The following is a 25,516-nucleotide window of genomic DNA, read 5'->3' on the forward strand; positions in this document are numbered from 1 at the left end:
CGTTTGACTAAAACGACAAAGATCACCCTTCACTTTATGTAATCATGCAATAAACACGTTTCGTGCTGTTTGCGTCTCCATTGCAGACAATAAAAAACGGTAGTCGAAGAGAGAGACGACCGCTCTAATACCTGCTGATGCAGGCTTATCTAGAGGTGCTGTTTGAAAGCCTGCACGTAATGCCAAGGAAGCAGACTCGGCACAACTGCGACATCGACGAAACACTTGCACCGTTGAATAGAATGAGCAGAGCGCGTCCTTTGTGGCTGTATGTTTAATGAAGGGCAAAACTTTTGAGCTGTTAGCGCATGTCTACCATACGCTGATATAGCTGCGAAGCCACGTGAACTATGGACCAGCTCGAAAGGTCTCCGAAAAGATCCCTTTGCCAAAACAGACTGTTCTGATCTCCTCCCGTAGCAGGGAATGCCAGGGTTGAGACTACCTGAACCTCTTCTTTGACCTGCGATTATCGCAAGGCGTAAAGCCGATGCGAACAGAGCCCAAGAAGGGAAAATAACAAACAGGAGGAGCACACACAAAAAAAAAACAAATCATCTTTTTGAGGAGAGATCATTTTTACTCGATCTATTATTGCACGTAACGTTTCACTGACTTTCCCATGGCCCGGTCGTCCTTGCGCCCTTGAACCCGTCATGGATTCTTCCGGGCTGAAGCGTAGGCACAAGGAAAATGGGGTGGAAAATCCCAAGCACCAAGAATGTCATTACGGGTTGCCGAGGGTTTCGAGCGATGGGGGCATGATGTTAAGACGCTTCCTCAGGCGTCCTGGAAGCGGGAAGGTGGGACTTAAAAATCATCAAAAATCTCTGGAACGAACGATTGCATCGGCCAACCTCGGCCTCGTTGAAGGTTGATTTACGGCACCAAAATCCACCGGGATAATAACAACGTCGAGCTTTCCTTCCTTCAGCGATGATCGAATGCGACGGATCGAACGGGCGTGGAATCAAAACGGACAGCTTAAGATACGAGGTAATAAATGAATGGACGGGATCGAAACAAAAAAAAACTGCCTCATCCGATCCGATCGACACGGTCGTTGGCGTTCTGGCACGCTCGAATGTGCCGGGATAATAAAAATCCATTCCTATAATCATCAGCTTCGCGGGTAAACAATGCATCGATTTTATTTAATTCTTCCCTCTTCCAATCGCTGCATGCGAGCGATGCACTTTTTTGCTGGCGATGCAGACCACGAGACCCGTGATGCGGAGGTGAAGGGATAAATTAAAAGTATAAATATTTTAACCGATCCAGACACGGGATCAGAAACTATCGCCATTGACACCCTTCATAGCGATGTCGTGCATTGCGCTGCGCTTCAGAACGCAAATATCTCTCAATAAAATGTTTCGAACGCGTTAAAGTGGAAAATATCCACTCGATCAGCCCCGGGCGGTCCAGATAAATCCCATAAGGGCCCTCACGGACGTTCCATCGGCAATGGAATGTGATTTCTATTTGGGGGCGATCGCGTGGAAGCTCTCGCGAGAATTGAAATGCATCGCCATGGGGCTTCTTTGGGTGGAAAAGTGCATCTCAGGATGGGTTTAATAGAAGCTGGCACCATACTGGAAAATATTTCAGCACTCGTACGGCTCAATGGAGCGATCGCGCGATCGGACGTGGCTGCTAATCGATAATCCCGGCTCGTAAAATGGGGCGCCAGGGAAAACCATCTGTTGAAAGGAACCGTCCGGTCGTAAAACGGGGGCCGCAATTAGTTTGAAGGCCGGCTGAAACAGCAATGCATTACGCAGGGTTTGAATGCAGTATGCAAACGCCATTCGTTGATGGGTTGTAACAATCATTATAAAATATACATCGAACCCGAAGCAACGGCAGGGTATGCTTACGATATGGTTGCGTTTAATTGCATAAAAATAAATAAACCCAAAAGCGCACATATCGTAACAAGTGTATTCAAACGGCCGACAGACGGAATTAAATCATTTAAGAAGCAAAAGGGTTCCCCTTTCGCTAGGTTGAAATTATACAAATATGAACTTATCAACATCGCCGTTTCAAAGACACCGCGCCGGTTGCTCGAACAATTAACACATTAAAAGTAAAATAAAAATCACCATAATTCCCGTTGGGTACACGGATTTGACCACTAATAATGCCATTCAGAAGCTTGCTCAAACCGACTCATGAAACTCTTACGAACTTTTCATTATAAATGGAAATCAAAACCCAACGGAAGCGCGACGAAAGAGAGCGACTCGAAATCACCCATTTTCCCATGTAACCCGCCTAAAGCATCCATTGTAGTGTGTCGTGTTATGGGTTTTTTTTTCTCCGGTCATCTGGTATTGTTTTCCCCCAAATCCCAAATCTAGCAAGGTACACAATCGCTCCCGATGTTCAACGAATTTGTCGTGCATTCATCAACCAGGGGGGCAATACATTTTGAGCTGAAATGAAATCATCACGAGCCCATCTCGTTCTCGAGCCTGTCCACTCGGGGGTGCGTGGAAAAACGAGTGCTAAAGAGCCGGGCGACAAGCTAAAACCGCCTCGCTCCACGAACCCTACATTGTACCCCACAATGTGGCGCCCTTTTTCAACCGAGCGGAGTGTTAAGCGAGTAATCCGCTCGGTGCCGGTTCCCGGATGCTTATCGGGGTTGGTCCGGTCCGGCAAGAAATGGTGTAGCCGATTGTTGGTTTTTTGTTTTATCGTCGCCTTGCCGGCTCGACGCCACAAACAAATTGCCACTGCCGGGAATGGCCGACACGTCCTCTTGATGCGTACGTTTCGTTGGTCCGGAATCCTGGCCACAACCGACCTAAAGGTCGACCCGGGTTAGCGGGCTCGGGGTCCAATTAAACCGCCAGTGGCGTAATGGAATAATAAGGGTCTAGCCGGGGTGGCATGACTTCTAACCCCAGACGTGCCGAGGATCACGTCGAGGATTGCGGACGCATGGTGACGAAGACATTTTTCTCGTGATTAAAATAAACTCATCCCGAGCTCGACCTTCTCCCGGGGGTTTGGGGGGATGAGAAAAGCGTGTGTGTGTGTATCGTTGTTACGGAGTGCTGGAGTGATCTCGCGTTGTCCCTTGTAACAAGCGAAGGGACATGTCGCGACACGGACGTACCCCGAATCCCGGCTCAATCTCTTGTGTAGGAGGAGGAGCTTGTCACCATGCAAATCGAAATAGAAGTTGAAACGTGCGTACTAACAAAACAGTGGAAAGTGGATATACTAATATTACACGATTGAAACCGACACGGATCTTTCGGAAACAAATTTTGACAGCTGGGAAGTAACGTCAGCTGAAGAGATCATTCCGAAAGCATCGCCCAGAACAAAGTAGGCTAAGCGTCTAATTGTGAGGAGTAAATTATGCGAGTGTAAAGAACTGTTGGTTGGCCTAATTTCTCGCGCGCAAAGAAAAACAACCTTCACAGCCTTTACTAAAGGCGGTCTCAGTGCATCTTAACGAGGTTCTCTCACTCTCTCCTTTTGAGGTCGGAATGAAAACGCCAGAGTTTGCTGATGACGGAACACGTGAAGCTCGATTTCTTTGGCCGTGGTTTGTTTCGTAATACCAGCGGGGCATTATTGATTACAACCACCAGCCGTAGGGCTGGAAGGCAAATAAAACCGGCAATAAAATGAGCCCCCATATTGTCAATCAATACGATCGTGTGTACATTGTTTTTTTGTGCTATTCTTTGCGAGAAAACAAACAGATCGTCGGGCATTTTGCTGCAATACTCGCTCGGTTTTGAACCGCAGCGTGGTCTAATGATTGTAAAAATAAAACCTTTTGGGGGATTAATCCATTTTCACACTGCTGAAAATTGAAAAGAGCACATATGTGTTCCACGGAAAATAAAACGCTTGTTTGTTAATGGGCCATTTTGTAACGGCCCGTTATTGCTTTTGTAATGCTTAATCCATCGGGTTCGGGTTCGTTCGTAACAATACCGTGGAATATTCAATACGACCAGTCCAAAATATCCAAACCGAGCCGAAGAAACCTTTCACATTGCAACCCCTCTTGGTTGCTGCCTTTGATCAGCCCCAAACAGCAAGATGTGCACTTTACTGGGCCCTCGAAAGCATATGATTGCAGCGCCTGTAAATCGATTGACGAGCGTCGGGTTACATATCTCGAGCGAACGAAACCGAGCCCGGAGTTATTAAATTAATCAACGATGCAGCAGCCAGCGTTGGGTGGAGAAAAAGGGGAGATCTTTTGTTCCCAACCACTGATGCACCCGGGTACGCCCTTCCACGAGGGGGAACCTGAGAGCATAATTGCCGCACTCAAAAAGCAACCACACTCGAGCAGGAAATGGGTTAGGATAATTAAATTGCTGCAACACCAGCACCGGCTACTAATCGCAACCGGCGCTTGTTAGCCGGATAGTTTATCTAGCTGCCCGGTTCTCTCAGCCCTCGAGAGAATCTGCTCGAGCACCCACTCGAAAGCAGACGCCAGAAGACGCGTTCGGACGATATTCTATCGAAAACCCATTACCGATAAGTCGAGATGACTGGCAAATGGCGGCCAAGTTGAGGCTCTTGGTGCACTGATTGGGGAAGGTATTGATCAAGCAGAGGGAGAGTTATAACACACGCGACCACGCGATCTACAACGTTTGATGTTTATGAGTTTCTTGTACGGAAAGTGACACATTTCCTGTTCCTGGTGTTACCGGAGAAACCTAGCCACCCAGCGGGAGGGCCCCACTCTGTCAATAGCGTCGCTCCTGCTGGGTTATGCTGTGGTCACGTAGCCGGAATGACCATTCGAATATGCCCATTTATGATGCTAATAGGCGCGGATGACGAACCGTCGTTAAACACTCCAAAACCCCCATCGGACACACAAGCTGCTGCCACGAATTTGAATCATGCGCTTCCACGCCCGACGGTACGCACGATAAACCATGTCAATTTATTTCCCTCCCCCGAGAGGGTTGTAAATTTGAAATGTGATTGCTTTCCAACGCCGTTTGGAAGCGATCGAAGCGAAGCGTTCGATTTATGAACGTGCTAGCGTGCTGGACCTACAGGAAGGTGAAAGATTTGCATTGTAATCTCATAAACGAAACAAATCAAAGACGCCATTAGAATGATGAGAGATGGTTTGAAACCGAAAACAATAGAAACGAGATGCTGAAAGATCGTCTAATAAATCTAAACTATTCAAATAGAGGAGGAGAAAGCCGTGTGTTTCAGGGAGGATGATGATGAATATAAGCAGGCAAAGCAAATGTTAGAATTGATTTTTATTTAAATTACACCCCATAGTGATCGACAAAATTATGTTTCGAAATGATTTGAACTTTGCATCATAATTCCTTAACATGATTCATGACTGTATTATGTTGGCTGTATTTTAGCCTAGCGTTCAGAACACATCAAGCACCTTAGATACGGATCATTTGCCTTCGAGTTCAATGTAAGCGCTCGATGATCTGGTTCGGTACACCAGGGTTACACAGAGCGGACGATCGCGGGGCCACCTTAATTGCCCAGCAAACCACCACAAGCTCATAAGCACCCGAACGAAACGCGATCTTGATGGATACCCTCTTCCCGGTTGGCTGGACGAATGACGAATGATCGAATGGTAAAATCGTTTGTGAATTTTCTCCAGCGGCAATTCGTTGTTCGGTCGGTTTGCTTCCAAATGGGCTAAATTTGCATGGCAGTCGCCCATCTAGCCGTTCTATTGAGGCCAATAGCATCTTTATGCTTTCACCGGCAGAGGCATTTTTTTTTATTTAGCCTTGAACCGCAAAGCACACACACAAGCGAAAATCATCAATAGAAGAGCAGCATACATTAGATTAATTTAGAGATTGCAAGCTGGTCTTCCAAGAAGTTATGTGGAGTTGTGTCCCATTGAAATAGATAACGACTAACAACTAACACCATTTTCTGCACCACGTTGATGCTTATCAGATAAGATATATTGAGGTATTACGATATCGACGATCATGCAAGTCATGCTTACAGATCGATACTCAATTTTCTCTGGTTAAAAAAAATTAAAAATGACGTCATACAACGCACATGTGCCCTTCTTACCTGCATTAAACAACCAGCGGTAGAACGTCTTGTGTTGCATTTTGAACTGCATTCAAATAAACGCACCACGTTGCAATAACACATGCACCGGCAAAAATATGACCGCCAATAAGTGTACTAACAGGGCAACTACCACTACCTCCGCAGGCACTTTACAGATTGAGCTAAATGCACTTCGATTATTGGAATAAATATATATTCTACCTGTAAACTTTGCGTAATCGTTATGCTAAACGCTAATCATTTTGATTTACTCCCGTAAAATACGTGATTTTTTGCTAAATTAATAAATTTGCTCGATTCTTTTTTGACAGATCAGACCAGGTTTCATCGATTTCGATTAAACTTCGGCAGATAGTACTTTATCGCGCATATGCAAATATTTGCGTTTAAAATGCTATTTAAAATGATCAAAAACATTTTTATTATACTGTTGAAACCTTTTTGTAAAGTAAAAGTTTCAATAATGCTCTTTATAACTAAAAAAATGATTGCAAAGCAACAGTTTACAGTAGTCGATTTGGAGAAATAAACATACGTGATTTTTTTTTTATACTGGTGGCCGGTTTGTTTACAGTCAGTTCGGCGCGAATGCTGATTCATAAGAGGATGGGCTACGGAGTCTAACATATTTTAAAAATTGATTGGTAAAATATCTTTTTTGTCCTGTACGATGGGGGGTTTTGAACAGATCAGTGATGATTCCTATCTGGTAGATCATGCAAAAATCGTGCAACAGTTGTACCATAACAATTTCTTGGATCAAAAATTACATTCAGCTCATTTGAATGGCCTGCTATTCTGTATCGATGTGCCTTACGATCGTAAAGAGTCCCAAGATGATGTAGAACTTGGAAAGAAGCGTAAACGATTGAAAACTGTGGGAGCTTTTGATGAAACCACTCAAAAGGTTTATAAAATTAACGCTAGTTTAAATTATATATTTGCCTAAATCTTTCTATTTTAGATTTCAGATAACCATGCACGGTTGCAAGAAAAGTTGAGCATAAATCCCAATCCACATGCTACAAACAACAAAATATCATTGGAGTTTATTGATGCATTTAACGATGCCTCCAACTATGATAACGAACGTTGTTTCAGAGGCCAAAACGCCACCGAGAGCACTATACTCACTGAAATGGATGGTGAGAGCTTCATCATACCACCGCGGGTAACGTTTGTCAACTCGACAATCGATCGATTTAGCGAATACATTAAACAGGACGAAACGTTCGACCTTATGGTGCTCGATCCTCCGTGGTGGAATAAATACATAAGACGTGTGAAGACAGCCAACGCCAAAATTGGCTACCGGATGCTAGCGAATGAAGATATTAAGAAAATCCCATTAGAGCAGCATCTGCACCGGGACACGTTTGTGGTCGTATGGTGCACCAACGCCCAAACGCACATCGATGCGATTACGAAGGAATTCTTCCCCAAGTGGGGCGTCGAATTGGTAGGTGTTTGGTATTGGATAAAGATCACTAAGGCTGGCCAGCCGGTGTGCAAATTCAACGAGCCGAAGCAAAAACAACCATATGAACGTATCTATATCGGTCTTCCGGCCGCTTCCGCGATGGCGAACACGTTTCCCCGCGAACTGTTCTTGTACTCCGTGCCGAGCACACTGCACTCCCACAAACCACCCCTTCAAGGTACGTATCGATGCTGACGAACGTTGGGCATGGTTTTGTTTTATTTATTTACTTTATTCGTCCCCAGATTTCTTCACATCAAAATTTATACCAAAAAGTGCAAACTGCCTAGAACTATTTGCTCGCAGCCTCTACTCTGGCTGCACCTCGTACGGAATGGAAGTGTTAAAACTGCAAAACAAACGCCTGTACGAACTGGCCATGGAAGACGATGAAAACGATTGATTGCATTTGAATAAATACGAATTTCTGTAAAATGATAGCACCACCAGGAAAAGGCTCTCATGCGGTGCTAATGGTGGAACCCGTTAGCTTGTTCCGTCTTGTAGCCGTTCGGGTTCATGGTCTGCCATCGCCAAAAGTCTTCACCTGCGAAGGACGAAAGCATGATACGAAGCATGTTACATCCAAATCGACCGATCGCGCCAACAATTAATTTTATCACTTACACATCTCCTCGACACTGTGTACTGCTTTCCATCCGAGCTCCCGTTCGGCTAGGGTAGCGTTAGCAAACATCGACGAGATGTCACCGGCACGCCTCTCCTGAATCACGTACGGTATTTTTACCTTGTTCACGCGTTCGAAGGTTTGTATGAGCTCCATCACCGATATACCTTTCCCTGTGCCAAGGTTGTACATCTAGAGGTAAAGTAAATTGAGCCCCATTATCACATCTGTCCTGTCTGTTATCGATTCCAGCGTGCGCCGGTTATTCAATACCTTCAATCCGAGGTGTTCCTGGTCCAGTTTGTTGAGCGCTGCCACGTGGCCGCTTGCCAGATCCATGACATGCACGTAATCCCGCACGCCAGTACCATCGGCCGTGTCATAGTCGTTCCCGAAGATTGTCAGCACGTCTTTTTTGCCGATTGCCACCTGGCTGATGTACGGCATCAGGTTAGTGAACTGCTTCGTCGGGTCCTCCCCGATGCGGCCAGATTTGTGGGCGCCAACCGGGTTAAAGTAGCGCAGTGCGATGATGTTCCACTTCGGATCGGCCCGTACGGCATCCTTAAGCATTTCCTCGATGAAGTATTTCGTTCGGCCGTACACGTTTGTCACGTTGCCGGTGGGATTTTCCTCGGTGATCGGTAACCGCTCTGGTTCACCGTAAACGGTACACGAGCTCGAGAATACCATCTTGTAGATGCCGTGACCGTCCATCACCTCCAGCAAGTTGATCATGCCGATCATGTTGTTCTTATAATACAGCAGAGGATTCGTCATGGATTCGCCAACTGCTTTTAGGGCCGCAAAATGTATCACCGAATCGATCTGGTGCATTTGAAAGACGCGATCGACCGCGTTCTTGTCGAGCAGATCACACCGGTAAAAATCCACCTTCGTGCCGGTTATTTCCTCGACACGCTGCAGTGCTACCGACTCATTCTTGCCCGAGTTTACGGAGTTGGTGAAGTTATCGAGAGCCACCACACTGTAGCCGGCTTCGAGCAGCGACACGACCGTGTGAGAACCGATGTATCCGGCACCGCCGGTCACCAAGACTGTGCCTTTTCTATCTGCCATTTTGGGAACGAGCGATCTGAAATGAAGCATAGAGGGGATGATTGATAAACATGTGCTATCGTCCATGACATTCAAGTGATGAATGAACGATTAAACAATGCTAGTTTACGAAATTCATGGTCCACATGTTCAACAACACCAAATAACTCCTGACCTTTGACCTTTTGTAGGCTCATTACGACCCCACTTGTGGTTGAATTTTATATGCACCACCATTCAACAGGTGGCTGTGGCATTGACATACCGCTGGTAACACAAAAAGAAAAGCTGCGCATGATCGCATAACAATGTTCATTGCTCGACTGCAAGGTGAGTTTGAACAACGGATCCGAATTGAGTTTACTGCTCAACGGGCATTTTAATGTTACGAAACTCAATAACTTTGTCGGACATTTTATCCAAAAATCATCAAATGCGCGTGTTAACATCGTTTAATCTAGGAGCACTAATTAGTACCACGCAACAGATGACTTGAGAACGCTCCGGGAGTGAAGAAACAGGTTTTTGAGCGATTGACCAAGTCCAGTGAACCTGGTTGTCAATGAACTTGTAATTGAGCTGAGCTTCGTGATTGCGTTTCTGTTCCACCAGGCGAGGCATTACGTAAGCGAGCGTTGCACTTCTCCTTTCAGCATTTCGAAGAAAGCTGATCTGCGGTAATTACGCTTCTAGAAGGTTTCTCCACGGAGATACCGAGCCGTTCTCTGCTGGATCTGGAAGTCCCTGTATGATATGCAATATTCATCACCATGTCCCGGATATCAGAGACGGTTCAATTCAAAGTCAAGGCCTGCTGTGGCTGCAACCGTAGGTTATGTGCTTCGTTCAAGCATGCTTGATAGTTGAGTGGATGTTAGAAGAACCTTCGTGCTGTACGTCCATTAGCTTTAAATCGATGTAAAGATTCACGCATTTAATCATCAGTTCTTTGTGTGCCCGTGCTCTTTGTGAACGGAAATTAGCACGACTTGGGAACCGTTCCCAGAAGAAGATGGGAGTAATTAAAAAAATGCTGTTATCACCCCCCAAGCAACCGTTCCAGTTTTGGTCTATGCAAATGAAGGCATTTGCCTATTCCCGAAAAACCGGATTCCGTTCGAGGACCGCGTTTGCAGTGGCATTTCGAATTTTAGGTCACACCAGCCACCGCTGAAAATGTTTGCATTTGCTTTACGTAAGCCACACCACGCCACACGATGAATTGCTGTTAAAAGGTTAGATCCATCCATCGCGAATGCCATTTATCAATTTCTACTGCACACGACGGACGGAAATGGGCTGTGGGTTGAACGCGCGTAAGGTGCCCTCCTTTTTCCCCCAAGGTCACCAGGCTATACTGGGCACGAGAACGCCACGTTGTCAAGCAAGTTCAGCCCCACGTTTGTCAGAACAGTCGTTCGATGACATAAATCCGATCGTAGCGGGTTCCTGCATTTGGGGTGATTTCACAATCCACAGAAGAAGGGGATGAAAATCCCCCAGAACAGGTTGCTGTTGCGCCGTGGCCCCCTCGGGTGGGCCACTTTTTATGCTCCACAGCATGAAGAACCGTTACCCAGACCCCCGTTAGCGTTTCACACTATTATGATGCGATGGAGGAAACCAGCTCATCCCGATCGACCGAGAGCATATTTTCCGACTGGGAAAATAATGGACCATCCCCGGGGTTGTTCACTCGCGATGGGGCATCCAGAATTTTACCAATTCCACCGTAGATCCTCGCAAACTTTCGAGCGATATTGACGCGGTTTGATGCGTGTCGTACACGTTTAGGGACTTGTAACGCGCACGCCGCGCTTTCGATTGCTTTCTCGAGATAACACGACACCGTTCTGCTAATGCACTTGTCGTTTGGTAACACGCTTCCCTTGTTTATCGAGGAACTGGGTGAAAAATTTTGCCGCAAATCGAACACAAGCACCTCCTATCGCGGCCCTCCTACCAAATTGCCCTTTTGTTCCCGGCACGTACCGCTCTAGAGAGGGCGTCCAGCAGCTTCAGGGCGCACCACGGGTCTTTTACTCCCTTCTGGGCACTGACACTGACGCACAACCGACGTGGCCGTTGGCTGAGCACGGAATGAAGAAGACCCAACAGGTTTTTCCCCCGCCATGCCATACCATCCTGGCGTCGGGTTTCCTTCTTCCCCACCTTCACGACTGAGCTGCCGCTGACTTCCGGACGCTTCCAGAACCGTGGGGGCCGGAGTTGGTTTGTGGAGGTGCCCGCTTTCGCTATCGCACAAATCTTCCATTCTTCGTCGCTGGAGCTCCAATCGTCGCCATCGCGCATTGCGAGAGAGAGAGATCACTTGGGGACGGCCGGTACCGCTAGGGTCTAATTTTTTTGCTTGATCGTCTTTCGGGGTGGTTTGAAGCTAAGGGATGTTTTTTCATCCGTATCCGTCGCTCGCACGATCGTACGATCGAGAGAGCGGGAGAGGCGTGATCGGCAACCCACGTGTGCGCGAAGTTTTGCGTGCAATAGTGTCGCGATGAATCATGGTGTACTTTATGCGGAAACATTGAATATTACTGACCTTCGATGATCGACGGTAAATGGGGGAGCAATTTCATGTCGATTTAATCTTTTACACGCTACTTTAAACCAAGCGAAACAATCACACAAATCACACCAAAATGTTGCTTATTTGTGGACGGGGAAATTAATTTCTGATGCTTTGAAAATCGTCCAATTTTGCATTGAGGATTGCTGCTCGCGCAAATGTTTGTACAGCGATCGTTTTCAGTTGAGCAAACATTACTGCAATAAAAAAAAGTGAGAAAAAAAACACATTCCAGCGAGAATGATGAATCCGGTTTTATGACGCACATGGTGCCAATGTGGCCTCCGGCATTTTGTTCTAACTGATTTTCATTCGCGATCGTCGCGCACGAACGATACACGGATGATGCATAAGCAAAACAAGTGTAATTGTGAGTGCCCTTTTTTGATGTAGCATATCGAAACGGAGTGCAAATTTAGGCTTGGATAGTGCCTTTACATACATATTTGTAATCATTTTGTAATTTTCTAACTGCTTCCATTCATCGGTTTGCACTGCAACTGGAATAAAGATCGGTCGTAAGCTAGGCAGGCGCGTTAAGCATTCTCATGTCTAACGATAATGCAACCATTTCAAACCATAGCACGATTCCATTGCCACGAATTCGTTGAGAAATGCATTATGCGTACTGCAGAACGAGCACTCGGACGGATTCCCCTCTCGAATTGGTGTCAGAGGGTCTCTGTTGATCTCTGTTTTTCGTACGATGCAATTCCAAATTGGTGCCATAGCTAAATCGCACATTCAAATATTGCTCCAACACGAAGCTAGGAAATGGCATAGAAATAGATTGGCGAAAAAACTCCAAATTGTCTTTTTGAATGATAATTTAGGAAATAGCTTTTTCCCTTCACCGGAAGGACTGATGTTCTTTCGTTGTGGTTTCCATTTCCTTTTTCGAATGAACCGTTATTATTGATCTAGAAATTTATCTCTAGCCAATAGAAACGAAATGATCTGGTTGCCTCTTTTCGGATCACGAGCAGCATGCAAATACTCAACCAGCACGTTTTTCGGTATAAAAATCACTAGCTTTCTTTATTTTCCGTTCGCTCAGCCAGCGTCATCTCAATGCACATGGAAAAACTAGCCGATATTCGTTTCCAATGATTTACTTCCTTCCGTGTATACATATTCTGTAGCCTACAATTTCCTGTCTCATCTTAATTATTACTCGTTTTTTTATGTATAATTATGTATAAAATAGAACAATAGTATAGTGTATGGGTGTTTGTGTATATGTTTTATAATATAATAGCAGCAACAGCAGTAATGGTAAAAGCAACTCTACTGCCATATTGCTTCCTCTCTTTCTCGAGTTCCTCTAGTAGCTTTAATAGTATTAGCCTTTCTAACCATTTCCAGAGTACGGAATTCATGCAGCTTGAGCTTCAACCTCGTGATCTATCTTCCATGTTGTCCTGTGCCGCGTTTAAGTCTTTAAAAGGCGCAGAAAAAAACCCTCCACGAAAAGCATGCATCCTTTCGCTACAACTTCCTTCTCTTGCGTGCCTCATAATCATGCCGACATTAGGAATCGTAATCCATCAGTCGTCCATCGTAACTATCGCTGAAAAACTTCCGCAACAGTATCAATGTCAATATCATTATCTTCTGAACATGTCCCTTAATCTTGTCTTTTGATCATGTTCGCGAAAGTAGTTGTTTCTTATTCGTATCCCTTTCACTACCCTAATGCCTTCCCACCTGTCTCGATAGTGACTTAGCGTTTAGTAAAGATTTCTCCTCCACCAAATATCATGTCTACGAACGATTCTCCCTCCACGCAGCCCCATTACACTCTCGAGGGATGTATACTTGCTTTATTGAAGCAAGGATCAATTCTTTATGCCTTGCTCGCTTTCGTTGATTACACTTTCACTTCCAGTGGTTGCTGGACGAACTTGAAAAGCTTACGTTTTCCTTGTTATCACAATTTACTATATTGTATCGTTGACACAAACATCAACTCCTCTGTCTTAATTAGTTTCTGTCAACGGATAAGCAACAATCAACTATCCGCACCCACAACACGGAACCGCACCCACAACAGAACTTTAGCCCTGAGTCCGCACCATCGTCGTTTGAACAACTTCGTTTACCCGATCTCGACCGTTCCTATATGCTCCCCGCGATTATGTGGCTTCTTTGGGTGGCTTATTAGATGGGGTTTCGTTATTATTTGATCAGACTTGTTGATTTGCATTCGTTGTTTCAAGGTACTTTATGTTGCAATTCAGGGCAATGTAACTTGTGGGGAGGAAATTTCGCCCGGTCGAGCGAGAGGATTATAAGGAATGAGATAACAAGTGATGGTGTGTGTATATATCCTCTACGTATCCCTACTTGGCTCATTAGTTTTGCTAACGTTGTATGTGAGCGGAACGAAACACAAATGTGGGTACGTTCTTAAATGTTAATGACACTGGTGCGCTGTTGAACTGTGCTCTGCCGGCTCGACGAGCTCGGTGATGTCCGTGTGGAGGTCATAATGATTGCCGTGTCCATATCGAGTGGGGTGAGTAAAGAGGAGGACCCTCCACCGCTGGCACCGCTGCTATTGCTGCTGCCAGATCCTCCCATGCCGATCGATACCATCGACGAACCATCCGCGATCGACGTTGTCTGCAGATGGGCGTGATGACGGTGATGTGGATGGTAAGGAGCTTGATGGGTGTGGTGATAGTGGCGAGCCATGACCGACCCACCGACCGACCTGTTTCCACCCCCACCAACACCACCACCGTTGGGCGCACTGAAGCTTAAAATTTCTTCATCGCCTGACAAAAGAGTATCAGATTCTGAGTCATTTGGTTTGGTTTTGTGAATCATTTTGTATTTTACCTGCAAAAAGATGATTGGAGGTCATGTCAGAGAGCTCGGTTACTCAGGTTTCGAAAGCGACAAGGATATTGAGCGGGAGCATTTATTTACTGGATGGGGTTGAATGAATTTGGGGTGGTGTGTTGTGCGTTTGTGTTGATGAAGAATTTAGACGAACTAGTAGATATAATACTCTGGGCAAGGAAGAAGGGTGAGAGATTCCGACCCCTGCTGCTTGTCTTGTGTCCCTTTTTTCAAAATCAATCTAGCAACTTCTACAGACATACAAAGCTTCTGCCTCAAACATGTGTCCATTATCCCTGTCACTATTTCTGTCTTTTTTAGCCTTGGTGGGAGTGTTAAATTCGTTTATCCAAAGATCAAATTCGCACACTGCAACAGCCAGTAAACTACGTATCGAATGGCTTACGAGCTAGCTAAGGCACTTAAACAATTAAACCCTAAGGAAAAATATCATGACCCATTGTTCAACAGACACTACTATTATAGTTTCATACGTGGCAGAAATATGTTTTAATCTTTTCACGAGGCCTCTATAGCTTGAAATTTCAACATCTTAACGATAGCAAAAAAGGATAATACTCAGCACCAACAAGTATGAAAGACGATATAAACTTACGATCTAATTAACTCTACTGGCGGAAGTTGCAACATACAACTAAAACAATACCCTTGCTATGCTACTAGCTGCAGTTTACGTAAAAGGTAAACGTCAAGAGATGGCTTTAAAGTTCGTTAGTTTTTTGTTGAAAATGACCCCTTACTTTTTGCAGTAAGCTATGCTCCCGACCGTGAGCATGATGCGAGCTGCTGGCTGTTGTGTTGCGTTTTTTACGCGTGTGTCTCATCAGGAAGTTATCCGTGACCCAGAAGATAAGAATCTGAAATGCAAAGAATACGTTACATCGTCGGTATATTTGTGGTTTATCAGTGATTTTTTATAAATTTAACACTTACGTTAACAAAGAAGGGAATAACGAGCATTACCACGGCTAACTCTATCCGTGGGTCCTTGAAGGGGGACAGGACAAAGTTTTTCACGTTGTCCCAAACGTCGAACTGAATGATTAGGGTCGTTATGAGCTTAACGACTACCATCAGGCACACGTATATCCACGTTTGATAGAACCACGACTTTGGTGCACCTATCGAAGAGAAACAGAATAACAACTAAGATTGTAAATGCTATCGTAAACACTTTACATTTAAACTGATCAAACTACTTCGGTTAAAACGCCTGAATGTAGATAATCCACATGACACTTTCTTGTTTCAACGTAATCGCGCCATCCTCAACGTGGTTCCATGGTGTAATGGTTAGCACTTTGGACTCTGAATCCAACGATCCGAGTTCAAGTCTCGGTGGAACCTGCGCAGCTCGAAGTTTTTTTTTAATTTTTACGCACTTGTTGCCAGTTGTTTTTTGTTAGGGTTCTGGCTGTATTCTCACATTTAGTGAAAAGTATGAATTAACGAAAGCAATTCATCGTAAAAATGATTTTCAGATAATACTCTTACAATATCTGTTCCTCCCGTGAGATGTGCGTCTGCCGAATCGATAGAAGCACTCTTGTGAAGGTAAAGAGGAAATGTAAATAATGTACGCGTCATCGTCCAAACAGCTCTCCGGCAAAACAATTTTACACACGCCGGCGGTTGGTCGTTAAGGTAGTTGCTTATCAGCCGCATCGTCCTTTTGGTTTACGACCGCGGTTGGATCGAGAGATAAGCTGCTGTAGAATGGGAAACAAAAATGCCCTGCTCGATAACCGTCGTTAGATGGTGCAATCGGCCCCTCGCACGTCAATGGATGGGTTTAAATGTAAAAATGATAGGCTCATTATTCTGTGATTCAAACCATTGTACTTAAAGTACAAAAAAATGGTGCGAGTCTGCACTAGTCTTTGCTATTTAGTGTTGCATATTATACTTCTAAGTGTAACCGGTCGAAATATACCATGCACTGAATCATAATCCACCGATAGACCACTGTAGGCCAGCAGTGTAACAAACATCTGCGTTCGATTGCACGTCTCTCCCACCAGCGCTTCTTTCGCGCTACAAGAGAGCAGCTCCTTTTGCGATCCAAATCAATATAAGAAAGAAAAAAAATCACCACTTTCTATTTCATAATCGGTACAGCGGTTGCAAATGGCGATGCATCTTTCTTTCGGGCAAACCTACCCCCATCGGCTTGGTTTGGTCTGCCGCCGTCTGCACGCCATCACCTTCGGCGTATGGTCCAACACCCTGCCACTGCAGCCGTTGTTACCGTGGCGCGTAATTAAAGCCCAAAGCATACGCCCGTGTTCCCCTCACACGATCGATGAATCGATCGGTCGGGCTCCATCACCCCCGAAGGGTTTAACACCGGGGGACGCTAGTCCGTGCGTTAGGGGCCCGCTCTGGTTATGGACACATGCCGGACAACCCGGTCTGGGGCGACGCTTATATGACTGACGATAACAACCCCGACAGAGTCCCCACCATAAGCCACGTGTTGCAAGGCAAAGAACATGCTGTTATGGCTGGGAAAACCGATATACCGAAGCACACGCGCTTATGGTTTTTTGAGACCTCATAATGCGTCTATTCGTACGGGGTAAGAGTGTTTAAAAGGAGCTTTAAAATAGATTCCATTTCCACGTGGCTCCGCAACAAAGGGATGGAAAACTAACGTTTTTAGTCTACTCGACTTACCATATTCACCAAAGTTGATGGCGTCCCATTTTTTCTTCCGCGCCAAATACTGACAGGTTTTAATGCCGATGTAAATGATGAACAAACCGATGGTGGAGTCCAACAAGAAGTTGATGATATACCTACATATCCGTTGCGGTGTTTCATTGCAAAGGAGCATAGGAAAATAAGCATTAGTGTTGATTGGCCTCTGAAGGAGTAGTTTAAGCATTTTTTATGTTTGTTCGCCTCTCAGGCAGCACTTACCAGGTACAGGGATCCCCTTGGAAAAGCGGAGCCAGATAAACGTTGGCCATGTGGATCACCAAGGCGCCGATACCCTGCTTGGAAGTATCGTACCACCAGGTTTCCCATGAACGCCGGTTGTACTGAGGTTCGCAGAAGCGTTTAGCTGAAAGTAAGCAGCGCAAAAGACAACCCGCAGTTAGAAAATGGATAATTGAGATAGGAGGTGTTAGCTGTGATTACTTTCCGGGTGCTTTCGCTTTTTTTCGCAACACAGTGCCTTCGGATATCGATAATTACTGCAAGTAATACGTTAAGTTTAAGCCGAATACTAGCTGTTATGGCACGATACATAGTTATATGATTCGCTCTTTCTTCAATTGCTAGTTCACGTATCATAAAAGTAGCGTGAAATAAAATTGGCAAAGGTTTATGGGTTCAAAACGACGCTAACTAGTTTGCATATTATGTGCTACGATCAAGAACGAACTCGGTGTTAGGTAATCGTCGTTAGTAGTACGATATGCGGGAAAAATGTTCCTGTGTAAAAGCTTCCCTTGAACTCTACGGAGCGTCGTTGAAAACAATAACCCCCGTGCAAGCTGCTCGGCCACAGCGTTACAAAATGGCTAATCGATCGCCGTATCGTGTGCTCTTATCGTTCATCAGATTCCAGCAGTAGAGTGGGCAGCGAGTTTCTTCTCACGACCAAAGTGCGATAGCGCGTAATAAGAACTATACTCCATGCACAATTCCGAGGCATAGAGAGCGTCTGGAGTTCGGGTTTCCCTTTTCTTTGGAAAGCACTAGTTGTGTACTAGGAAAAAGGTGGATTTTAACGCCATAATGAAGCGTAATAGGTAATGCCTATTCTGTAACTGAAAGCTGTCCAATGTTGCTTTGATTGAGAGGATCACATCAATCATCCTTTGCGAGGATGCGCGTAAAGGAACAGGGAATCAGAACAGGCAATAGTAGTAGGCTAAGTTGCGAAAGTTGTGTGACATGCCGTGCTCCTTCGGCGCCGTGTTTCAATTAGCACCGGGTAGTGGGCGTTTCTTGTTCGCTCTTCTCTTTCGTCAGTAATCCAATTAGCAAACGTTTGAAGGCTTAATGAGCCGGCGCCGTAACGTTCTACTTACCGATGAGACAGGTAAAGGCAAGAGTGGCCAATATGCCCTGCAGGAACCAGCCGAATAAATCCGTCAGCGCATCCTTGCTGCAGTGTAGCGTCTGCCATTCCGTGTTGCCTTCCCCGGCGAGGACCGTTTCCGACTCGGCGAGGCCGAGCACCACGGCGGAGGTATTCATTGAAACGGACGCGTGGTTTCCGGTGCCCTATGCCCACAGAAATTTTAAGCACACCGTCACCGTTGCTAGTGGCAGGTGTACGATCGAGCTTTCCGGAACGGGTGCGGTTTGCATAAATTTTCCGATTTCACGTCACACGCACTTTCTTAAAGATGGGAAAAAAACGAAACTTCACCACCAACTACGGTGCCACATATGATATTTTCACGAATATCACTGCACTCATCTCAAGGAAGCAACACGGCAGCAGGATCACGGGGTGTGGGAAAATAAACGATAAATGAAACTAAACTTGGGCCTCCGGAACCGAAAGACGTATATGATGCTTCGAAACAACTAAAGAAAGGCATGAGACACTGTGTGGTTGCTTATTGTGAACTCTTCTCTTCCTTCTTTCGGTGCTATCCTGCTCGGCTGACCGTCGCAGGTACCCGACGTCGTCTGGCGCCTGGCATTCGTGGTGCAAGAGTGGATATTTCTCGCCCTCGAACACCAACCATCGGAGAAAACGCACAACCTGATGCCACTTCTAGGGTGGCGATATGACGCTTTTTCTTGAACACTTTCCTGGATTTACGCGACGAGTACAAACACTCACTGTTGGCCCAAACCTGCGTGGCCTTCGCACTCTAGCGTTGCAAAATTTTGATGCACGACGACGTCAGCATTCGGATAAGGTCGAGGGCCAGCTACACACAATCCGCTACTACAATGGACAAGGGCCCACATCGAACAAAGAGCACTATCGTGAAAGCGGATGGAGGTTCAAGATAGATAAGTGCGGGCGGCAGGACTTAGCAACGCAAAATGGTTATAGTTGGGCCCATTAATCTAGGAGAGGGCAGCTTTTTCTTTTATTTGGCTTTGGGCTTTTTTTTAACGCAGCAGAGAAAACTAGTTTGACGTCGCAGCGACATGAAAACAAGTGTCAGCTAAGGCAGCACAGAGTCGGCGGCATCGGAATTTTGGTTTGACAGTTGTGATTTGTTGGTTTGCGAGACAGGAAACATTTTATTAATTAATTAATTATTATGCTGGCTTTCTTAATATCGTGAACAGACACATAAATTTACGCTTACGTTCAAAAACATCGTACAATCGGTTGTTACATTGTTCTTGCAACAAGTACATTTCTTTCGCGTTGCCCCTGGAAACCGATGGTCGTGCAGCAAAAACATAGCAACCACCAAGTAAACAACTTCGAATTTGTTCCTTTCATATCGGCTCGGATTGCAGTGGGGTTGTTCTTGTTCGGAAATTGTTAAATTCCTCTAGATTTCACATTGAAAGCATTCAATTTTGTTTTATTTAGTTTATCTATTGTACAATACGCCATCAACATGCTTTTCTATCCAGAAATAAGTATTCAAAATGAATTAAAAAAGCTAGTAAGCAATACGCTCGTGAGTGCTGATGGCATATATTCGTCTAAATTTGTTTTCTTGTGGGTTTCAGATGTCTTGTGCTGATAGAGCATATGACCACCAGTTGGAACAAAAGCGTAAAAGGTATTAATTTTATAGCATAAATTATAACCACTCAACTCATGTTCTATCGTCCGTTACATAAGGCTTCAAGCTTTGCTGCGATCTGAGGAAGAGCAACAGGAGCAGGAAATCATGAAAAAACTTCATGATGAAGAAGAAATGCGTTTAAGGGAAAAATCTAACGCTTTGCTCGCCGCTAAACAGGACGAGGAAAGGCAAAGGGTAGAATTTGTGAAAAACAAAATGACTCAACTTAAGTTGTAAGTATTTAAATTCGAAAAACGGTGGGCCACGTGGTAGGTCTTTGACATCGACATTTTTCTGATAAATTTCTAGAAATAATTGCGATGAAATCAGATCTTTTCTGCAACAAAAGTATCACGAAGAAGCCAAAAAGTGTCAACTGGCCCAAATAGAGGACAGGATCAAACTGAAACAAGCTAAAATGGATGAAGAACGCATGTGGACAGAAGTGCACGTACGAAAGTACAAAATGGAGGTAAATTCGCTCATTTTGCATCCCATATGCTATGTTATCGCAATGAAATTTACTTTCTTTAAAGCTACAAAAGGAACTGACAGAGAAAAACGAAAGGAAACTTATGGAACAGAAAACGTTCCAAGATGTTCAGCTTCAAATTAAGGAAAAATCGCTGAAGACTGCCCAGGACAAGGTTGATCTGCAAAAGGTTATTTGTTCCTCTTTGCCATTTCCTGATCATGATCCAAAATTGAAGTCACTCGGAAAGGCCGAGCTTGCTGAACATTTAAACGAGCAAATTAATCTTCGTAAAGAATTGCAACGCCAAAGAGACGAAAAAGATCAGAAGGTTGTTCGAATGATCAACGAGACTTCCGCGAAAGAACTTGAACAAGAGCGACAAGTTCGCAAAGCGGAAGATGTCTTACTGAAAAAGCAAAAGGATCAATTTTACCAGTATTCAAAACACGTGCTCCGCCAAAGACAACTTGACGAGGGCAAACTCGATAAGCTGATCAATGACACGCGGGAAAAATTCGAAATGGAAAAGGTAGAAGCTTGCCGTCGGGAGAAACAGAAGCGGCTACAGATGGCATCGGTTGCACACGAGGGACAGCGGATGCAAATCGCAGAGATGGAAGCTCGAAAGGCACGCGAACGTGAGGAGCGCCAACAAGAAGCTTTTCGTGAGCGCGAATTGCAAGAAAAGAACCGCCTAGATGCCGAGAATGCCGATTACAGAATACAGACTGCAGTGCAGCAGTACCGAGATTCGCTGAAGGAACAAATTAAGTCGGCATCGCTTGAACGAGAACGCCGTAAACGAGCTAATCAACTAGAAACAAACCGTCTGATCGAGTGTAGCTTCAATGAGCTGAATTTTGTTCAAAGCTATGTGAAAGGTTCATTTGAAGAGCATTTCAAAAAGCATCCCAACGTGTCACTTATGAAGCGGAAGTACTGATAAGGTAATCATGCTATTATCGTGCCATAGAGTAAAAAATACGGAGGAATCAATTTTAGATGCATTTTTCTCAAAGATGTTGAGTAACAAGTACATTTTGATACCTCTATTAAATGAATCGAATAAGTGAGGAAAATTGATTCGTAGGTAGATATTACAAATAAATTCAAGGTAAATTATCTGGATGCTTTTGCATTTTATCAAATATTGAAATAAGTTATCATTGAGTTTGTATAATTCGATTATTATATATAAATTAATTTAATAATTGAAACCGTCATTGTGGAATAGGAAATAACGGTGAAATCGAAAATCGATTGTCCCATGCAGCAAAACATCAACATACCCGGCTGACACGTTGCGTTTGACATTAGCTGAGCGTGAGCGCGGCTTGGAAGAGTGTTTTGTCCTGAATTGTTGTTAGCTTGTAAGCAAGCATAGTTTTCTTTCGGAAGTTCAATAATATCTGTTTTCTCATCCCGGATTATAACGTTAACACCAACAAATTAACTGAAAGGTATGTATACGCAGGTAACCAGTCCATCTTTAGTTATTAATGATTGCAAAGACGTACATAGAAAGTGAAGTTAGTTTAATGGTAAACAACTCCTAGTTTGCTTCCGGATTATGTTTTTGGGCTCATGGAACGTACGCATTCTGTATAAAGCTAGCGGCTTCAATCAATTATTTTGCTCAATGTAACCTAGCGAAGGTTAATCGCTGTAAAACAGTGAGGCTATCATACAACGCATTGGTATAGTGGTTCCTCTATCAACACCGCGCGTATTTCAACGTCAAATTGAAATAATCTTGTTGCCATTCTATCGTGAGTAAGATGTGCCACATGGTGCTAGCGGTTGTTTTTCCGAATCGAAATCACTTTTGTTAAGTTCCAACTATCTCTGTTACGAATTGAACGAATTAGAGTTGTTGTAAATAGTTAATGTTGTTTTGCAGATTATTTCCTACTGTAGATATTTCTACTACGAGCCTTTGTCGTTAGGTAAATATAGATAAGTATTCCAATTGAACGATGAGTGAAAAGGAAAAATCCCGTCGAAAACGCGCTTCGAGTGAGCCTGAAGCGGAAGAAAACACTCTTTCGCACAAGGAAAAAACGGAACAAGCAACACCGGAGGAGAACAAGGAAGACAATGGTGATGATGATGATGAAGGTGGTTGGATCGGACCGATGCCTTCAGCAGCAGCACTGCCCAAAAAACGGAAAGGTAAAGATACACATCTACTACATCCTTGGTGAAAGCATATCAAAATATTTTTTATTTTTCAATTTCAATTTCTTAGTGCTGGAGTTTGAAAAGTTGTATGTCGAAAATCTTCCCGACGCGGAATGTTACGAAAAGTCTTTCATGCATCGTGACACCATCACCCATCTGGTTGTGACAAAGTCAGAATTCATTGTAACCGTGAGCGTGGATGGGCATGTAAAATTCTGGAAAAAGATGGAACTGGGTATCGAGTTCGTCAAACATTTCCGCAGCCATTTGGCCCCGATCTGTTATCTGGCAGCAAACTGCAGCGGCACATACCTTTGCACAGCCTCGGTGGACAAAAGCATCAAGGTGTTCGACGTGATTAACTTCGATATGATCAACATGCTGAAGCTAGAGTACGTCCCGTACCGAGTCGAGTGGATTCATCGGATGGGCGATGTGATCAGTTACCTGGCCGTGTAAGACATCAAAAACTCGCTTTGGGGGAGAAAATAATAATTATAAACTTAAATTTTTTATGCCTCTTCCAGGGCGGACCAAGATTCTCCCGTTATTCGAATCTACGATGGAAAGGGGACAAATACTCCGTTGCATACGCTGGAGAAGCTGCACACCAAACCAGTAGTGATGATGCGCTACAATCCAATCTTCGAAGTAACTGTCTCTATCGATAAGGCAGGCATACTGGAGTACTGGTACGGACCACGGCACGATTTTAAGTTCCCCTCTAAGTTGGTAAATTTCGAATCGAAACTCGACACCAGTTTGTACGAGTTTGCGAAGAACAAAACAACGGTCACCTCGTTGAGTTTCGCGCCCGATGGCAAGAAGTTTGCTACCATGTCCACCGATCGACAGGTGAGAGTGTTTGGTTTCCTTAGCGGGAAACTGTTGCGTGTGTACGACGAAAGCTTAGCCCGCTACAGCGAGAGCCAACAGTTGTCGCAAACGCTGTCGAACATGGAATTTGGCCGGCGGATGGCCAATGAGCGCGATCTGGAGAAATCAGATGCGTTTGCCAACATGAACGTTGCATTTGACTACAGCGGACACTTCATACTGTATCCGACGATGCTCGGAATCAAGGTGGTAAACATCGAAACGAATCGGTGTATGAAGATCGTTGGTAAGAACGATAATTTGCGACCGCTGAATGTGGCCTTATTTCAGGTAAGTTTCGTGTGATTATAGGACGAGAATATAAAGAGTATATCGTTTTCCATCATTCGTTAAATTCTAGGGAAAAGTGAAGTTCTCAAAGGCAGCAACAACTCTGGAGCAGGAAGCATCCGAAAACAAAGCTGCTCAAGCCATTCCAAACGATCCGACGCTGTTCTGTACGGCGTACAAGTAAGGACTCACCCCGAATTTTAGTTACGCTTTCCGCAGCATTAAATGATATTATTTTTCTAGAAAACAACGATTCTACCTCTACACGAGACGACTGCCGTCCGACTTGCAGGACATAGAACGCGATGTGTTCAACGAAAAGCCCTCGAAGGAAGATATTATATCGGTTACCGAAGGTCAAGGTAAGTCACTACGCATCATTACTGTTAATCATACGTATTGCTATGCAGTAAAGTGCTTAAACATATCCCCATTTATATTTATACCCTGCTAATTTTGCCAAACATTACCACCAGGAGAAGGTAAATTAGATATAAAATTAAATATGTTATTTTGTTCGTTAGATACTGTTGTTTGTCATTCGTTTGCGTTTGAAGATATAAATTTACTTGAATTGATACTGATTTTCACCACGCTTTTAATCTCTCTTTTCCACGGCAGGCGTGCAAAAGATCTACGACAATGCCGTTCTTCATACGACGATGGGCGACGTGCATCTTCGCCTGTTCGGCAAGGAGTGTCCGAAAACGGTGGAGAACTTCTGCGTGCACGGCAAGAACGGCTACTACAATGGGCACCTGTTTCATCGTGTTATCAAGGGTTTCATGATCCAGACGGGCGATCCAACTGGCACAGGTACCGGTGGGCAATCGATCTGGGGTGGCGAGTTCAAGGATGAATTCTGCTCGACGTTGAAACATGATCGACCGTACACAGTGAGCATGGCAAATGCGGGACCGAACACTAACGGCAGTCAATTCTTTATTACCGTGCTTCCAACGGTACGTCCCTACACCGGGTCGAGAAGGGGAATCACGGTTTATAATGCTTTCGTGACTTTGTTTTTCATTTTAGCCCTGGCTGGACAATAAGCATACTGTGTTCGGACGCGTGCAAAAAGGCATGGAAGTGGTGCAGAACATATGTAACGCTAAAACGAACCCCAAAACCGACAAGCCGTACGATGAAATTCGCATCATCTCAATCAATCTATCGTAGACAATCCAAAAAAAAATACAACCAATGAAAACTAACCCACTAAACGCATTCGTTGGCTGATGTAAATTTGTTTAGCTTATAT

At 44.6% G+C, this 25,516-nt stretch overlaps 5 protein-coding genes and 1 non-coding gene across 6 annotated transcripts; 4 read left to right on the forward strand and 2 right to left on the reverse strand.

Moving 5' to 3' along the window:
• Nucleotides 1-6,754: 6,754 nt before the first annotated feature.
• On the forward strand, nt 6,755-7,967 carry LOC128723654 (N(6)-adenine-specific methyltransferase METTL4). Its single transcript, XM_053817416.1, has 3 exons — nt 6,755-6,991; nt 7,049-7,742; nt 7,810-7,967. Exons 1-3 carry the CDS (start codon nt 6,755-6,757, stop codon nt 7,965-7,967), a joined length of 1,089 nt encoding a protein of 362 aa, XP_053673391.1.
• Nucleotide 7,968: 1 nt separating this feature from the next.
• On the reverse strand, nt 7,969-11,342 carry LOC128723653 (UDP-glucose 4-epimerase-like). The gene is made up of 4 exons (XM_053817415.1): nt 11,244-11,342; nt 8,466-9,288; nt 8,192-8,384; nt 7,969-8,111 (listed from the first exon to the last, which is right to left on the reverse strand). The coding sequence occupies exons 2-4, from the start codon at nt 9,270-9,272 to the stop codon at nt 8,035-8,037; spliced, it is 1,077 nt and encodes a 358-aa protein (XP_053673390.1). The 5' UTR covers nt 9,273-9,288; nt 11,244-11,342; the 3' UTR covers nt 7,969-8,034.
• A 2,741-nt stretch (nt 11,343-14,083) lies between these two features.
• Nucleotides 14,084-18,918, reverse strand: LOC128726319 (store-operated calcium entry regulator STIMATE-like). Its single transcript, XM_053820122.1, has 6 exons — nt 18,750-18,918; nt 17,629-17,773; nt 17,383-17,504; nt 15,640-15,827; nt 15,447-15,563; nt 14,084-14,682 (listed from the first exon to the last, which is right to left on the reverse strand). The coding sequence occupies exons 1-6, from the start codon at nt 18,916-18,918 to the stop codon at nt 14,248-14,250; spliced, it is 1,176 nt and encodes a 391-aa protein (XP_053676097.1). The 3' UTR covers nt 14,084-14,247.
• Trnaq-cug (transfer RNA glutamine (anticodon CUG)) lies at nt 15,982-16,053 on the forward strand. Its single transcript has one exon. It is a non-coding gene; the product is annotated as a tRNA-Gln (tRNA).
• Nucleotides 18,919-20,258: 1,340 nt separating the features above from the next.
• LOC128726629 (trichohyalin-like) lies at nt 20,259-21,850 on the forward strand. Its single transcript, XM_053820446.1, has 5 exons — nt 20,259-20,306; nt 20,374-20,426; nt 20,489-20,665; nt 20,742-20,904; nt 20,969-21,850. Exons 1-5 carry the CDS (start codon nt 20,259-20,261, stop codon nt 21,848-21,850), a joined length of 1,323 nt encoding a protein of 440 aa, XP_053676421.1.
• A 1,033-nt stretch (nt 21,851-22,883) lies between these two features.
• On the forward strand, nt 22,884-25,465 carry LOC128727597 (peptidylprolyl isomerase domain and WD repeat-containing protein 1). Its single transcript, XM_053821526.1, has 7 exons — nt 22,884-23,079; nt 23,156-23,543; nt 23,616-24,255; nt 24,326-24,435; nt 24,499-24,617; nt 24,877-25,217; nt 25,291-25,465. The coding sequence occupies exons 1-7, from the start codon at nt 22,884-22,886 to the stop codon at nt 25,432-25,434; spliced, it is 1,938 nt and encodes a 645-aa protein (XP_053677501.1). The 3' UTR covers nt 25,435-25,465.
• The last annotated feature ends 51 nt before the right edge of the window (nt 25,466-25,516 follow it).

The sequence above is a fragment of the Anopheles nili genome, chromosome 3 (assembly GCF_943737925.1).
Source record: "Anopheles nili chromosome 3, idAnoNiliSN_F5_01, whole genome shotgun sequence".
Taxonomy (NCBI): domain Eukaryota; kingdom Metazoa; phylum Arthropoda; class Insecta; order Diptera; family Culicidae; genus Anopheles; species Anopheles nili.

Bases quoted from the DNA above. Each gene is read 5' to 3' on its own strand.
- LOC128726629 (XM_053820446.1), top strand. From the start codon at position 20,259: ATGCTTTTCTATCCAGAAATAAGTATTCAAAATGAATTAAAAAAGCTA. The intron at 20,307-20,373 runs GTAAGCAATACG...TGTGGGTTTCAG, and splicing joins AAAATGAATTAAAAAAGCTA to ATGTCTTGTGCTGATAGAGC. The intron at 20,427-20,488 runs GTATTAATTTTA...CCGTTACATAAG, and splicing joins TTGGAACAAAAGCGTAAAAG to GCTTCAAGCTTTGCTGCGAT.
- LOC128723654 (XM_053817416.1), top strand. From the start codon at position 6,755: ATGGGGGGTTTTGAACAGATCAGTGATGATTCCTATCTGGTAGATCAT. The intron at 6,992-7,048 runs GTTTATAAAATT...TTTCTATTTTAG, and splicing joins TTGATGAAACCACTCAAAAG to ATTTCAGATAACCATGCACG. The intron at 7,743-7,809 runs GTACGTATCGAT...ATTCGTCCCCAG, and splicing joins CCACAAACCACCCCTTCAAG to ATTTCTTCACATCAAAATTT.
- LOC128727597 (XM_053821526.1), top strand. From the start codon at position 22,884: ATGAGTGAAAAGGAAAAATCCCGTCGAAAACGCGCTTCGAGTGAGCCT. The intron at 23,544-23,615 runs GTAAGACATCAA...TGCCTCTTCCAG, and splicing joins GTGATCAGTTACCTGGCCGT to GGCGGACCAAGATTCTCCCG. The intron at 25,218-25,290 runs GTACGTCCCTAC...TTTTCATTTTAG, and splicing joins TTATTACCGTGCTTCCAACG to CCCTGGCTGGACAATAAGCA.
- LOC128726319 (XM_053820122.1), bottom strand. From the start codon at position 18,918: ATGAATACCTCCGCCGTGGTGCTCGGCCTCGCCGAGTCGGAAACGGTC. The intron at 17,505-17,628 runs GTAAGTGCTGCC...ACGGATATGTAG, and splicing joins CAAGGGGATCCCTGTACCTG to GTATATCATCAACTTCTTGT. The intron at 15,828-17,382 runs GTAAGTCGAGTA...TCTCTTCGATAG, and splicing joins CATCAACTTTGGTGAATATG to GTGCACCAAAGTCGTGGTTC.
- LOC128723653 (XM_053817415.1), bottom strand. From the start codon at position 9,272: ATGGCAGATAGAAAAGGCACAGTCTTGGTGACCGGCGGTGCCGGATAC. The intron at 8,385-8,465 runs GTATTGAATAAC...CTTTACCTCTAG, and splicing joins AGGAACACCTCGGATTGAAG to ATGTACAACCTTGGCACAGG. The intron at 8,112-8,191 runs GTAAGTGATAAA...CGTCCTTCGCAG, and splicing joins ACACAGTGTCGAGGAGATGT to GTGAAGACTTTTGGCGATGG.